At 44.0% G+C, this 16,859-nt stretch overlaps 1 protein-coding gene and 1 long non-coding RNA gene across 2 annotated transcripts; one reads left to right on the forward strand and one right to left on the reverse strand.

Moving 5' to 3' along the window:
* Nucleotides 1-635: 635 nt before the first annotated feature.
* Nucleotides 636-7,075, forward strand: LOC123402633 (serine/threonine-protein kinase STY13-like). Its single transcript, XM_045096567.1, has 7 exons — nt 636-963; nt 2,045-2,231; nt 2,337-2,469; nt 2,562-2,757; nt 5,924-6,048; nt 6,137-6,295; nt 6,467-7,075. Exons 2-7 carry the CDS (start codon nt 2,095-2,097, stop codon nt 6,773-6,775), a joined length of 1,059 nt encoding a protein of 352 aa, XP_044952502.1. The 5' UTR covers nt 636-963; nt 2,045-2,094; the 3' UTR covers nt 6,776-7,075.
* A 5,947-nt stretch (nt 7,076-13,022) lies between these two features.
* LOC123402634 lies at nt 13,023-16,263 on the reverse strand. Its single transcript, XR_006611317.1, has 4 exons — nt 15,945-16,263; nt 14,386-14,892; nt 13,625-13,684; nt 13,023-13,352 (listed from the first exon to the last, which is right to left on the reverse strand). It is a non-coding gene; the product is annotated as an uncharacterized LOC123402634 (long non-coding RNA).
* Between the last annotated feature and the right edge of the window lie 596 nt (nt 16,264-16,859).

Below are 16,859 nucleotides of genomic sequence, written 5' to 3' on the forward strand. Positions count from 1 at the left end.
TAGCTAATCGGATTGGGTCTGTAAATGACTTCAAATGTTGACTCCAACAAAGCGGCACTAGAGTTGGTAGCTCGTTTGCCTTGACACATTGCAAAAAGATGAACAGTATTTTGGATCTGAAGTCATTATTATCATGGAATGCGAGCATGTAGCAAGTAAATTTGGTCAACTTATTTATCAAAACTGTTTCTAGGAAATTAATGAGGCAACAAATTCTTTAGCTATGCTGCTTTTAAATATCAGATTTTTTTGGTTTGTTTTGGACTCTAGTATTACTTTATTTCATCATTGTTTGTAAATGTCCTCTCAATTATTTGATGAATGAAGTCTTACCGAAAGGCTACAAATATGAATGCATGGCAAATCAAACTATTTTCGTGGCAATTTATGTTGACGCGAGGATGCCAAATTTAGTTGACAAACACAACGTGTAGTAAGAAAATAAATTGAACCGTATTTATCATACTCGTCAACTAAACTTATCACCCACAATAAACATAATTTATGTGAAAAATATTTGATTTGGCATGTCTAAAAATCTGGTGTTTGCTGAATATTGGGATCCAAACTATACTGTTAAGACGAGGGATAGAAAGGAAGAGAGGGGCTCGGAAACAGATGAATACTAGCAGTACACTGAAATCTCTCGATCTCACCCATCTTTCTACCCCTCCGTCCATCCCTCCTCCCCCTCTCACGGGCTGCACGCTGCCTCGCTCCGACCGACCGCCACGCCCTCACATCCCCATCTCCATCTCTCTCCGCGTTGCTCTGCCTCTGCCACCGCTTCACCCGCGCGCGGTCGGGCTCCTAGCTAGCTGCTGCCTCTCCTCCCCTTGATGTGGCGCCGGGCGTCGAGCTGCTGCTGCTGCTCGCGCTCCAGAGGCGCCGGAGGCGAGCTCCCCGGACGCCCGGCGGCCTAGCCTCCTCGCGCTCCTACAAGAGGGAGATCCGGGCTTTTTGGTAAGCTCTGTCCCCGGCCATGTCCTAATTCCCGATCAATCCGCCTGATCCCGCCCGATTCCGTTCCCTGCACGCGTGCTCGCGCTAGATTAGTGGTCACCGGAAGCTCGCTCCGTCGCTGCTCCTGAGTTCTTACTCTAGACTAGTGTCCATGGTGGTCTGTCGGGCTGCGACGCCATTTGCGGTTCCATCTCCCTCTCCCTGGGTGGTTGGGCCGCTGTTTTTGACAGAGAAAAGCTTCGCGGCAAGCGTGGACTAAAATGCGCGCAAACATGGTGTTTAACCGCAGGCTTAGCTGGCGCCTTTCTGCGTGCGTCTATCTCGTTTGGACGGATCGTTGCGTGCCGACTGGCTCAACCCGCCGTGCTAAGCAGGTCACAAGTAGTTACAAGATAGTGATCTCAGCATGATGTAATGTGGTGAAGATTTCTCTTAGTAAGAGTTGGTAGAGATGGCAAAACGTGCCTTATATAGGTTTAAATTTATGTGATTTTGTGCTGGACTGCATTCAAGTAACTCACGCGGTCAATGCTGGTACTCATGGGTTTTCAATGCATATGGAATATCCATTATTTAGGCTTTTATTAATGCATGCATATATTCTCCTCTAGATGTGAACAAGGTAGTAGCTGGTTCTTTTTGTTGTGAAAATAAGAAGGAAATAATTGTGGTACGTGAACCTTATTTACAAATTGTCGAATGCAGTCGGTCCTTCTAGAATATACGTATTTTCAGTGACATGTTTCTAACATAGTAACATGTTCGTATACCAGCTTCCGAATACTTCCGTGAAGAGGAAAATATTGAATACACCAGATCCTTCTAGTTTCTAGCTATATCCAGTGAAGTGCTCAATACGTGTATATGACATGCTTATCTACCAACCTGCAAATATTTCCTCTTCTTTTATCTTAATTGGTAATGTATTCTTTGGAGCAACTTGTGAATATCTTCTGAAAGTAGAATTTGTCGTATACATGTGATGCATCTATGTTCTGCACGGTTCTGGTACAACATGCTAGTGATATGCTTCTCTACCAATTTCGAGCACCTTCTAAAAATATCTAATCTTTTATTTAAGTGTTTGGTGGGGCCGTGTGATCCCACGTGACCCAAAGTGGATCCACTCTGATGGAAATGGAGTCGGGGAGCACGTTCTATGCGGGTGAAGGTCTTCACATTGATCCCAGCTGGCTCATCGACCCAAAGCTTCTATTTGTTGGGCCACGGATCGGTGAGGGTGGACATGCAAAGGTCTATGAGGGAAAGTAAGGCTCGACTGTTTGCACTACGATCTACAGTTTGCTGATTTGTATGAGTTAGTTGCTTATAGTTATCTCTTTATTGATAATTCATAATGATGGGGTTCGTAGGTATAAGAACCAAAATGTTGCCATCAAGATTGTGCACAAAGGGGACACCCCTGAAGAGGTCGTCAAGAGGCAGGGTAGGTTCTTGAGAGAGGTGACCATGCTGTCAAGGGTGCAGCACAAGAACCTTGTCAAGGTTTGCTTCTTTGCTGACTACTATCATTCTTTCCTTGGCTAGAAGTGTTGGTTCCTTTTGGGTATTGAAAACGATATTTGCCTGTTGTTCAGTTTATTGGAGCTTGCCTAGAGCCTGTCATGGTGGTGGTGACCGAGCTATTAGTGGGGGGCTCTTTGCGGAAGTATTTGGTCAGCTTACGGCCTAGGAACCTGGAGCCTCGTGTAGCAGTTGGATTTGCATTGGACATTGCCCGAGCCATGGAATGTTTGCATGCACATGGAATCATTCATCGTGATCTTAAACCTGGTAAGATTTTCCATTTGCAATCTGGTTACCTCATTCGGTCTGTTTTATTATTTGAATACTAGGTGAATTTCTGCAAAAAGGATTAATACCTTTCCTTCTGTCCATATATACCCTGAGTGGGACTGTTGTAGGATTTTTGTGTGTCTGTGTGTGCTCGCGCGTTCAGTTTTTATTTGTGTGGGTCTTTCCCCCTCTTCCCCTGCGAAGTCTCATATTATGTAAGCAACGTGTACACGCATGGGTACATTTGATGTGCCTAACTGTTACTTTTACTGTTGGCATAGCAATGTATTGCATTTCTTTCAAGTCTGTGCTGAATTCTGCCATCAGAACCAAGTTAAGGGGATGTTAGGAAGTTAATTAACAAGTGACCAGGGGCGCATGGCTTTCTTGTTCCCGTTAGCCCATGCTCTGCTGTTTCGGCAATCTCTGCTGTCACGAGCTAGTCTTACTATGGGACTGTACACCTGGAAATTTTACACAAGCATCACCAGTTGTGTGTGCAAAGAACACAATCGCGGGGAAGCATGTATGCACTTCTGGGTTTATGGTCACAAATTACGCATAAATGTCCATATATATTGAGATGTTGAAGCATTTAGAGCATCTCTAGTAGACCCCTTATCGCGTGGACCTTTAAAGTGAGTATAAGGGCCGCCGAAAACGTGTTCCGAGGGGTCTGTTCGGCCGCAGCCCGCCCCAGCCCTCAAACCGAAAAAACAACTTAGACAATTTGACCGCAATTCCGATAAATAGCTACAAATTCGAACAATCAAACATAGTTTGCGTGGAAATTAAACATAGTTTTCATCCATGACCCAAAAGAACCTCATGCAAAAGCCACCACCACCTCCATGACCAGCATCATCATCATCACTCTCCACCTCCTCTATAGTTTGAGCGGACTTGCACCAAGCAACCACTCCAATGGCTACAAATCGACTTGATCAAAGTTCCATACCTTGCGCCCATTTCGTCGAACACCTCGAGGGCAGCGGCAACAGCGTCGTTGGCGGGTGTCCTCGGGGAAGCTCTTGCGGTGGCGATTGGAGGAGGTGGTGGCGTAGTGCTTGCAATACCTTTTTTGTCCGCCTTCTTGCGTTTCACCCCCGTCACTTTGCGCATCTTCATCGGCGGGGTGTGGACGGCCTGGACCGGATTCGCGGCGGCAACGGCGGCGGGCGAGCGTGCCTTCCCGGCGGCGACGACGAAGTTGCCCCGGTGCTTGCGGGGATGGGCGGTGGAGGCTTGAACGGCGACGGGCGCGACACAGCCGGCGACGAGATCTGCTTGAGGGGTTGGCGCGTCCATGACTTCCACAGTGACGGGCGACCGACGGTTGGGAGGCGTCCATGGCGGTGCTACAGAGCCGGGGAAGGTGGTTCGGAGCGGGCGGAGGAAGATCAATGGCGGCGGAGGGAAGGGAGAGCGGGAACTGCCCCGTGGAAATGTCCCTCCCGCCAAATCTCGCTAGCGATAGGGGTCACCCTCGGGTCGGCCTCCCGCCTCGTCTTTGTAAAGGTTGAGGGGGAGAATTTGCCGCGCCCCGCAAAATTCTTTAAAGGCCGCGATCCGATACGGTATCTGTTCGGGCCACTTTTTTCTCGCAAAACTGCTAACTGGCGGTTATTTTGCAGTTCGGCATGATATAAAGGGTCTGCTAGAGATGCTCGTAGCCTCAATGTACAGTACAACAAGTAGCAAGAATTTTTTCCCAAGTAGCCTGATCTCATTCTATGAATTGTGAAATTTAGTTGATCAATGCGCAAAGTGCACACCTTATAAATGTGTAGACTTATGTATTATTCTGTAATACTGTATGTGTTCTGATACCACCTCTTTATATTATGATCTCTATGCACTTGCATTGGCTGATCGAATATCTAAAACTTTATCATCAGAGAAACTAAGATATCACACACATAGTAAATAGCGTGCGACTTACAGCTATAACCAGGAAACAATGCTTTAGCATTGGTGACATAGGTGTCGTACGACTTGGATTCAGGTGTTCCCAGATGAAGGATGCTAAACATGGACATGAGTGTAGGATTCCGACTCAGATTCGGCAAAAGGAAAACTAGGACAGGGAGACAGATCTTGACTGACTCAACGGAGCGTCCATCCTGCAACCTGATGCATATACCCATCTCTTTTGTCTCGTTGCATGTACGTTGTTTAGACCATCAAGTTATTGGCATAGCACAACAGATGTATGTCCTGTTTTAGCCTGTGCCGTGTGCATGTACTTTGGCTACGCAAGTAGTAATTAATCGCACACAATTATTTCATGTGCCTTTTATTGTATTCATTGTGGGCAATTGGGTCCTGCTTGTTCTCATGACTAACAGTCACAATTGTTTTGGTATTTTTGAAGTAATTAAAGGTCAGTATTTGGGGTTATGTGCATCTCATCTGTACAAAGATTCAATATGATTTGGGGTTTAGTATGACACAGCAAGATCAGAGCACGATACAGGCATTCTATATTATAGATGTGTTGGATCTTGGGTTGAAGGTCTGGCTTCCCTCTAGATCTTGCTATGTGTGAACGTCTTCAAACTTTGTTAGATCCATTGGCCGATGAATATATTTCTTGTAGATTTTGGACACCATATTTTTGGTGCATCAGATAATCTTGGATCAAAGAACTGCTCCCAAGTTAGGGAAATTATTCCATTTCGTACTAACAAGATGCTGGAGCAAGACAAAGGAGATGCGTAAGGTCGAGTAAGAGGAGTTATTATCTTTGTTCGGTAACTGGTGACTTGTACCTTACTGTTTTGCAGTTTTTCCGCAGTTAGCTAAGTCAGCTGAACAAAGAGACATTGACAGATAGCTCAGTCTGAAGATTTATACTTTTGTGTGACGTAGTCCTGTTTCAGTAGACAAATACTGCTAGTCTAGTACTGAGTCAGCAATGCATATGAGAAATAAGTACTAGTCTAGTACCGACTCAGCAATGCATATGAGATGTGATATTTCAGCAAGGCTAGCATCTGGTTTTGTTGATCTACCGCTTCCTTGGTATGTTATTCTGTAGTCTGCATTTATCTTCTGTAAGCTAATCTTTTCCTACATCAATCTCAAATGATCTGCCCGACGAAATGTTTGTGCAAATAAAGTTGATTCTGAGTCCATAGTTTTTGCCCTTCTCTTTGTACAGAGAATCTGCTGCTTACTGCAGACCAGAGAACAGTTAAGCTCGTCGACCTTGGTTTAGCAAGAGAAGAGACGTTAACAGAAATGATGACCGCGGAAACAGGAACCTACCGTTGGATGGCTCCCGAGGTTTGTGCTACTGCAGTTTCATATCTTTCAGTTCTTGAACCCTTTCATTTTTGTGTTATTATGTGATTAACCTGAAAAAATTCAACAGTTGTACAGCACAGTCACATTAAGGCACGGAGAAAAGAAACATTACAACCACAAAGTAGATGTTTACAGCTTTGCGATTGTGTTATGGGAACTACTACACAATAGGCTACCCTTTGAGGGCATGTCTAATCTGCAAGCTGCATATGCTGCCGCCTTCAAGGTAACTTGAACTTTTAGAGTATAATCATATGGTTTTGCTGTTTTGTAGACTTTCTTGTACCTATTTATGTTGCAGGGAGTTCTCATTGTTTTGAATATGTTTTATCATACATTTTTCCATAATGCATACATAAATTGGTAACTTGACCTCATGAAACCTCATTTTCTTCAGAACATCAGACCAAGTGCAGATAATTTGCCGGAGGAGCTATCAGAGATCCTAACATCCTGCTGGAAAGAAGACCCAAGCGACAGACCAAACTTTACCCAGATAGTTCAAATGCTTCTCCATTACCTCTCAACCCTTTCACCGCCAGAACATATGGCCCCAGCTCGCACATTCAGTTCGGAGAATGCAATCTTACCTCCTGAATCGCCTGGGACGAGCTCACTAATGGCTTCTCGAGGCGATATCACGCCTAAAGGCAACATTGAAGACAAGCCAAGGGGCTTCTTTTTCTGCTTCAGCCAGTGTTATTAGCCTCACAGATGGAACAAGGGAACTCCCAAGATGATGCAAAACATCAAAAGAACACACCCATAGTCCATACCCAAAGCATGGCAGAAGTCCCTGAAAACTGTTGTTTCTGCTCATCAGGCCACCCCTTCTTCCCTGACATGTTTGAACATATCGGCAGGGTAGATCTGAGTAACCTTTTGGCTCCTGCTAGTAATGGTGAAAATAGTTACTATATCGTATATTTTCCATGAACCTACCATATCAAAATTGCGCGCCCATCGTATAGTAATAATTGGCATTAATCATTTACTCACTTGGAAAGGACACTCTGGACTTCCTTTGCTCCATGTACACTACTAGCTCTGTTTTCTTTTCTTTTTGCATTATCAATGTTGCTATGCTGAGTATGTATTGCTGCTAGAATTAAGGTTGCGAGTGGGGCTGCTAACTGAGGGGCAGAGCCAGAGAAAAAAAAAACCCAGTGCACAACTTTAACAGACACAATGATAACCAAAACTTTACTAATAGTAATGTGTTTGATAAGTGTTAGCCCCTTTGTAAACTGATATAGGACGTTTTAGAGACTTGTGTATATTTGTTTACAGGGGGAGTACCATATAGTAGAATTCAGCAAAACAAACAAGTCACATCACGATAACAGATAAGAGACAAGCTAGTACTTACCACAATGAATAAACTAATGAAGCGCCAACTTACCACAATGAATAAACTAATGAAGCGCCAGTTGCAAACAACACCTATAGTGCTCTAAAAAAACACCTATAGTATTAGCAGAATACATCACCCGACCTCAAATATTCTATGTCTATACCTACTAATAAAAAAAGGAAAATCTAATGGGTGCCTTGCATACACATGTTTTTCCGTGTGATGGGTGCGCATGTGTTGGATCTTAAAAGAACGGAGACGATTTATCGATTACTATTTCTTAAAAGGACGGACGATTTACTGATTACTATTTTTTTTACGTAATGTAGTATTGATTAGTATTTTTTTACGTGATGTAGTATTGATTAGTTTAATAGAAGTATAAAAGGGAATCTATTTTTTGCACTCTACACGATGCTGAGCTATACTAGCTATTTGCATTTTAATTTTTTTTATCTTTCAAACCGTTATTTCAATTAATGATTCGCTTTCATCATTGACTTTATCACGACGAGATCTTCAAAACTAAATCTCATGTCGACATGTTTCGATAACTTTTGTTTTCGTCGATACTTGCCAGATTACTATTACTTACTTGTCACATTATTTGTTACATAGTTTTCACATTAAATCAACTTGGTTATTAGATTCATGAATGTCGATATAGCTCACTAAAAAACTTGATTCATTATACTTGTGTTGGTTCATGCATTTACTTGTTTATTGTTAGTGCTTTAATACTCACTTTTTAGCTTCAGTGGAACACTGCAATACTTAAAAAAAATAAAATTCCCGGTAACTATATACACCCTCCGTTCTTAAATATAAGTCTTTGAAGAGATTTCATTAGGTGACTACATACGAAGCAAAATGAATGAATCTACACTCTAAAGTAGTCTATATACATCCGTATGTAGTCCTTTAACAGAATCTCTAGAAAGACTTATATTTAGGAACGGATGGAGTACAATTTTTGTGATAACTGTACATCTGTAAGATGACAACTATGTTGACATAAATGTGGCAACTAGAAACAACGAAAAAATAAATCAACGAAACATGTCAACATGAGATCTTATTTTGAAGGTCTCGTCAAGACGAACCTAATGGTGAAGATGAATATTCAATCAAATTATTAATCTATAAGATAAAACATTTTTAACTTGACAATAAATATCCATAAGATGTTGGCTAGAACCGGACCATGTTGTGAATGAATGCTGTCTATTTTTTAATAGAATCGCTAGTGCGTGCATGCTCCTTTCTCTCTACAGTAAATATTTTGCATGCATGCACTGTCAAAATAATTGTCTTTTTCGTTAGCGAGACACATACAACAGTATAAGTCTTTGTTGTCACTACATCCCAAAGCCTAAGAGCCATACTTGTATAATTTTTCCATCCGTGAACATACGCTTAAACGTGACTTGCGCGATGGTTAGCAAGCCACTGCATGGAAAGGCAGCCGTGCGACGCCGCTACGTAGTGAGCTTCATAAAAGAAATAGGTATTCTCATTCTGTCATTAATATTTACTAGTTTAATGCTCGTGCGTTGCCACAGGAAACCCACAGGAAACAAAGTCCTGAATGAAAAAGTATGACAAACGTCAGTGTTTTTCTTCTCTACATTTGTTGGACATAGTCGTGTGCACAAAGATTTCGTTAACATAAAGATGAAATTTAGCACACATATTAGTTATGTATACCTGCAAAAATTATGAATAATACAGAGAATGATGAAGAAATGCATACATGCATGACAGAAACACACATCGAATGTTGCCTCTCCACCATTGTCTATCTTCCATCATAAATGCACGTACGTTGCCATGGGATAATAAACTTTAAACGTACAAATATTAATATTAAATGTCATTATAATTGACTATGTGTACGTCATATGCATCTTTGTGGAGTACAATGTACATGTCCACTTCCTCATGTACTATGTTGTGTGCTGCCAACGGTGGATGTCATGTGTCCGTTTTCTTGTGTCTTGATTGACCACGTGAGCATGATAATAGTGATGCCACATTTACTTTTTCCTCTCTAGCCCTCTCCCTTGTGCCCTCCTGCCCGGTCATGTCACCGTCCATCGTGGATGCCGCATTTCTTGGTCACCTGGAGCACTTGTGCGCCACCCGAAGCCATTGTGGCCTCACTCCGGCTTGTTTCCTCCCTCATGTTCAGGTCCTCCTAGTCGCTCCCGCATGTTATCTGCATTAAGTAATGACCCAATTCTGACAGATAGGTTAGTAGTGCCTAGTTGCTAACATCAAATTTCCTATCGAAATTTAACAAGCACCAACTTCTTCCCACCCTCTCTGTTGCAATTCAATGAGAATTGTGGCCACACTCTTAGAAGCAAAAGTTTCGCCAACTTGCAACTGGAATTGATTCACCAGGAATCAATTGCGTGCATAATCATATAGGACAGACATAATGCAGTTGTTTTTAGGCCAATACTTTACACACAACATAAAAGAAACAAACAAGACGCTTACAATAACAACATACCTAAATTTGCCCATTCTAGTGCAAATACTTGGAACCACTCCTCGCACAACGGCTAGGTCGTGCTCGCCAAATCCTTCTTCTAGGGAACCGCTCCCCGTTTCGTTGGCCACCTCATGTTTACAGTTGTTGCACGAACGGTGCTCTCTCTGCACCACTTCACCCTGACAATCATCCTGTCTCTAGATTCTGCGTGAGATTGACAAAAACCGACCCGCTTGCTCTCGCAAGTCAGTGGAGCTCCACGCGGTCACCCCAACGCGCCCACCATGAACATGGAAGGGACCTTCAACAAGCACTGATGTTTACAAATCCTGTAGCTGCACCACCAGACTTGACAAAACTTGTACCACTCGCACGCACCTGCACCTCTCTCCTTGCATCGTCCTCGCCACCGGCCATACTCATAGTCATCTCGGTTGGCTGCCTCCGCCTTGGACGGTGCCATTTCAACTTTTCAAGGGTTGTACTTTCCTGGGTTTGAAATGCCTACGTCTGCCTACCAAAGCATCACCATGGCATTCGGTCTTACATTGGAGGGCCGATGGCGATCCCTAAAGTAGTTATATTTCTGATGCATTTACTTGACCTGTAGTTCAAATTTTGAACCATACGGCACACGAGATACTTTGATGGTATGGTTAGCACCAGCGATTCCACATGTCCACAGCACACCCTGACTACTGGCATGCAACATGTGATAGCACTCTGCTAGTATATCGCAAACATTTCCAAACCTATAGAATTGAGTAGCCAGATGATATGTGAACAAGCTATAACTGAAGTTTGGAACTTGCAGAGTAGCTAGTGCTCAATGCCGCAAGAACATCCATGGTAATTTGAACACTTTTGGTCAGGTAAATGCTTGCAAACAGGAATAACGATGGCTTGGAAATAACAGGTGCTCGTTTTTTGATGCTTTTTTAACAGAGTTGCCAGATAATCTATAGACTAAAACTCTAATAATTAAAAAACTAACTACAACATTGGCTACCATTTATTTGCTTAATCTCGAGGTCTATAAAAGAAAGACTATTGAATATCTTAAGCAGTACAACTTTTAAAGGTAAGATGTCATTGTTGTCAACAATATTATTGATTGAAATGCATATGAGACTGGTAGGAACATCTGTTGCAACATGCAAGATAATAACTCTGAATTATTTGGACACCATGAGAACAACCATGTTACGAATGTTCTGTAAACACATCAGCAGACAACAGTGAAGAAATTCACCTCTAACCTCGTAACAGAATATGCAACATGCAACTTGCATATGGATGATCCAAAAATAGGCTAAACGAGCGTTTCATATTACTGGGTCATGCACGGATGATTTCTTAAATTGTATTTTTATCCAGTAGCATATCGCAAGCAGCTTCAAACTTATCGACTTTCAGCATGTGGCTCACAACTTTAAGGAGTTTAGATCTAAACTCATTCTTCTTCGTATATAGTGGCCCTAAAGTCTTCTTCGGTTTCTTCAAAATGTACCACTTGCACCACTGGTGAACGCTGTTAAGGTACTCTTTACTAATTGTCACCTCCATGGCTTTGTTCTGATCTGCAAAGATTACCAACACAGTCAGTCAGCATGACGAATTCAAACCAATGAAACAGTAAACACCACCGCTTCAGTGGCATGTAAAGTGCACAACCTGTGAGTGTTGGTTTTGGAGCATGTCCACCCATCATCGTAAAAAATTCTGCAAACATCACAGAATGCAAGGATGCATGCATGACCAATTGTTCGTGTGTTGCTGTGGTCTTCAATCAAGGCAGTTGCTTCCTTTTCAATCAGATCAGTAGCTTTGAAATGAGAAATGACAGCTTTTTTACATCTTTTGTCAAGGTACCTAGCAATAATCGTGGCTCTGCAGAAGGTAGGAGGCATACCAGTATCACCATCGCCTCTGTAATCGGAACTTTGGCATTCATAGGAGTGCTGATTTATGTTGGTCTCTATATTTATGGAAGGAAAACACAAGGTCAAGCAGAGGAGTATGGATATCTAGAGTCGTTAGCTGGAGCACCGACACAGTTCACTTACAGGGAGCTCCAAGATGCAACAAACAACTTCTCTGACAAGATTGGTAAGGGAGGATTTGGATCCGTGTACTTGGGGAAGCTCTCGGACGCAAGTCGCGTTGCAGTGAAGAAGTTGGAGTGAGCTGTAGGTGACAACAATAGTCATAAGCTATTTCCCTTCGGTCAACAATGTTGAGTGATACGTAAGGGGATGTTGAACAATAATTCTATGCTAATGACAAGATTTTGACCCACTGACCGGTTCTGCATCAACTGATAGATCTCCTGTATCTTTGACCTTCAAATACTCGGCTGCAGTCCGCAAAGGCGGCGTGGCGGCACTGTGCTCTGCTGCCAACAACCCAGTTCTAATAGGTGGAAGTGTGTTGTGCTGTGAAGTTGCAGAGACCAAATTGCAAGCGATCCGAGAAAGCTCGAGAGAAGAACTTCGCTGTCGCCTTCTGGATCCAAGGGTAAGCTCTCCTCCGCACTACGAATTGGGTTTGAGATTATAATTTGAAGGAAACACGCACCTTAATTTATCTTCTAAAGATTGCCAGCTGCAAGGAGTCAGGGACATGGATCCCAGGTGCTCAACGACATTCACTGTGAAGTGGATCCTTGTGATAATTACAGCAGGTGCTCAACGGCATCCACGGGCATCCACGGGCCTGAAGACACCCCAGCTGTACTGGTCTGGATCGACGGATATCAGGACGATCACCAACAGCAGGCGTGACATATACTCTGCAAAACTCGGTTCAGCTTCTTGGTACTTCTATGATCGATCCGGGTCGCTTGTATCACATCTTTTCATTCCAAATGATGGGCGTGATGCCGCCACCAACGCCAACGACACACTGACTGTTGTACTTGGTGGAGATGGATCCATTGCCTTCAGCATCCTACGGCAGACTCCAGGCGGCGGCCAGATGGGGGCGACATCCCTCCCCCCGTGCGACGCCGCCGTCGGTCGAGCACCTCCATCGCTCGACGCCGGCGAGGATGAGGAGAGGCGGATTCTGACAATAGATAGCACATTACTCTAATTGAACTGACACAAGCATAGTATGGAATTATTATTCAGATAAAACTCCAGATTTAATTACAGTAGAAATAGCCGAGCACAAGAGACAAAGATCCACATTTCCTATAATCTTTGTACCTAGCTGGCTAGATTATGAACAACAAGATTATTCAATAAAGCAAGAAATCCTATAGTTCAGGCCCATATGAAGTTAACAGATTTTTTTAGGAAACGATTAGAGTTTTAGCCCCTGCCATTTGAGCTTCACTCTGAAGCCCTGGTTTTTGGGAGTCAACTGGATGCACCCCTCCTCCAAATACGCGTGCAATTGCTTCCCACAGTAATTCCTTCTATACTGCTGCATAAAATTTGTTACAGTAATAATGTAGTGGACATCTTTGGAAGTGTGTGCTGACAAGGAAAATAATAACATTAAATATAGCTCATAGTGCGTAGAAAAAAACTCTATAGCAGAAAACGAAACATGCATTCCATATTACTAAATGAGGTCAAAACTATAAGCCCAATAAACCACAACCTCATGCTGTCAGAGCCACCTCCACCCCATACGCTAATGGCTTATTTCAAGATAATGCATCAGATGCAGGAGTCGGGGACCTGAGGCCTCACCCGGGGCAACGGAGGAACTCTAGCAGAACCAGCATTGATCGCCCTGCCACCAGAGAGCACCTGAGCGAATACGTCCACCAATACGAAGATTAGGAAAACATATATTTTAACCTAGCATGTTTGCCTCATCAACTATCTAAAATTATAAAATATATTATTTATTGATGCTTCCCACTAAACTTCATTAGCTACATGTGAAATGATGAGAGGTCCAGGAAGAGCTAACACCTCATATAATCAACACACAATGATAATAATTAAATGGAGAGGAACCTATGAGATAAAGCACACAATTTCATCTCAGGCCGTTTGTGAAAAGGATTGTTCAAGCCTTCAGAGTTTTTATTCTGATTTATTTAAATCTTCCCTCGGAATTTGGATAGGACAACTTGATGGGTCCTGATAAACATGAACATATGGCTCATTCATGCATATAAGTCTCATATATGAGTACATTGTTTTGCAGAATTCTAGTTCCAAAACCAATTTAAACATTAGGGTTTCTTCGTAAGAAAAGGTTTGACAATGTTTGTCCTGACATTGGAAATGATTAACCTTTGAACCAATCACTCTCAACATCTTTTGGGCATTTGAAGCAGATCAAGGTTTATTTTAGTTTTTCATAATCACTGTTCTATGTGTTCTGAAACCTAAGTTCTTAGTTTTGTAATTGCAGCAATCCTTAACTATCAGTATAATATTCGTGGGCAATGACTAATCAATGAGCAAAAAAATTGGAAACGAAAACTGTAACTTATTACCCAGTTTCTCGGGCCGAGTGAAGTAGCAGGTTATGTTTCCAAGGTTCGAATCACTCCAAGAGATCGATGGGCGCAAACCATATTCCTGCAGTAGCAACCTCCAGCAACTTTTACACGAGTGAAGAATTAGCAGAGAGATAAATGGATGGGTTAAGTGTGTGTGAGATAGAGAGAGGATGAATCAACGCAGTGACAGTGCAACCTTGCCTCCGGTCCACCGCCACGGCCCTGGTCATCACCGCTGACTTTATCATTTCCACATCGCAGCGTGTCCTTAGGACGTCGCCCCAGTCTTGTGCTCAAACAAGTGCCACGAGCACCCTTAGAACGGTAGCTTCACACGCCCACCCGCCATCGGTTGCTGGACCGCACTAAGCCTGGATTAGCGACAACACGGGAGCAGAAGGCAACCTTGAGGAAGTACTGCAAGCTCGATTGAGAAGCCAGTTGATTGATGGCGAGGCTATGAGAAGATGTGACGCGCTCCAGCTCACCGCTGAATTAGTTCTACGCACATAAGGATTTCAAACAGAAGAATCAGAATATGACACATTATTCACAACATATTATAAGCTCAATGTGCATGCAACATGATACTAATTTATGCATGCACTTGTTAGAGTACTGCAGTTGCCATTTGAAAATAAAGTAATCATTATTTTTCTTTACACATTGACATGTCAAGATAACATCACACATGGTTTTAAAAATGAATCAAAGGGGGAATGCATATGATTAAGATGTGCATGCTACTCAGCAAAAATATTCTGAAGGGTGGGTGGAATAAAAATTCATCTCCTATACTTCCCAGTTTCTCAGCCATGGAAAATATAGCTGTCAAATAACATGGCCTTGTACTCAGGTGATTAGAATGGTTAGCAAGCCAATTGTTCAGTGATGATGGCTGTGCAATATGCATTGACATGTAAGATAACATCACACATGGTTTTAAAAATGAATCAAAGGGGGAATGCATATGATTGAGATGTGCATGCTACTCAGCAAAAATATTCTGAAGGGTGGGGCGGAATAAAAATTCATCTCCTATACTTCCCGGTTTCTCAGCAATAGAAAATATAGCTGTCAAATAACATGGCCTTGTACTCAGGTGATTAGAATGGTTAGCAAGTCAATTGTTGAGTGATGGTGGTTGTGCAATACAGAATTACTCCGGTAGAAATATTAGACCATGCTAGAACCTAAGATCTAGATGCGTAATCAATGATTTTCTTTACACATTGACATGTCATGATAACTTCACTATTTTGTGAGGATACCTCAGTACAACCACTCAGATAGTGTGAATACATTAGCCCGAGGAGATCCAAAACGTCAGAAATCAAAGTCTGGTCACCTTGGGAATCTAGTGAGAAGTGCCAATTCATGTGCTAAACTATTGCAGGCCCTTCCCACCGAGCAGATCTCACAGGACTGAAAGTTGAACATGCCAGCTTTGACACGGAGGGAGGAACCACAATGGGAGAGGAGGGCGAGGGGGTGGAGGAGTACAGCCTACGGGGAGAAGAAGGGGTGGAGCGGGGGTAGGGAGATAGTGCTACCTGGGTGCCGTCCATCATTGTAGCCACCGCGCCGCTCCTGCTCCCCCCGCGTGCGGGCGCGTCGAGTGGCCGCAGAGGACGCCGTGGATAAGAGGAAGACGTCGGCGCTACTGCTCCCCCCGCGCGCGGGCGCGTCGAGCTCCTCCTTGGCCGCAGAGGACACCGTGGATAAGAGGAAGTCGTCGGCGGCGGTTCATCGGCATGGGATCAGCGGCGAGGGATTCGGGGAAGGGGAGTGGGGGTGGGACATGTGTACGTGTTTTTTTTCCTTTAGCGTGCGAGGAGAGGGAAGGAGGTCTGTTTTTTCTCACGTAGGTGGGAGGGAGGTCACGACGACGGCAGATCCCCTTTAAGAGCAAGTCTAGTAGAACCCTCAAACCCTCAAATAACCGTTTTTTACAGTTTTCGTTGACAAAACGACGTAGACTAGAACCCTTAAACCCTTAAACCCATAAAAAATTTAAAGGTCCAACCCGCAAACCCCTTCCTAGCCTGTAAAAATAAGGGTTGGGAGGGGAAACTGCCCCCAACCCGTACTCCACTTCCCACCTCGCGTGGGAGGTAGTTGGTTCCCGCCCGCGCGAGGAAGTTGCCTCGGCCCCCGCCGCCCCGCCTCCCCCCGCACTCCGGCCGCCGCCCCGCGCTCCCTCCGCGCCCCGGCCGTCGCGCCCCCGCGCCCGCCTAGGCCGCCGTCGCGCCCCGCCCGCCCCGCCCGCCCCGGCCGCCGCCGCGCCCGCCCCGGCCGCCGCGCCAGCCGCCCTTCCCCTTCCCTCTCCCTGCCGCAGAAGGAGCTCGCCGCGGCGGCGCCGCAGCAGCAGCAGCGCGCGAGCTCCAGCAGCCGGCGCGCGCGGTCCTGGCTGTATTCCGATTTTGAGGGTTGGGTTTGAGGGTTCTAGTCTTTGCCCCTATTTTTCT

This window comes from Hordeum vulgare, chromosome 6H, assembly GCF_904849725.1.
Source record: "Hordeum vulgare subsp. vulgare chromosome 6H, MorexV3_pseudomolecules_assembly, whole genome shotgun sequence".
In the NCBI taxonomy this organism is placed as follows: domain Eukaryota; kingdom Viridiplantae; phylum Streptophyta; class Magnoliopsida; order Poales; family Poaceae; genus Hordeum; species Hordeum vulgare.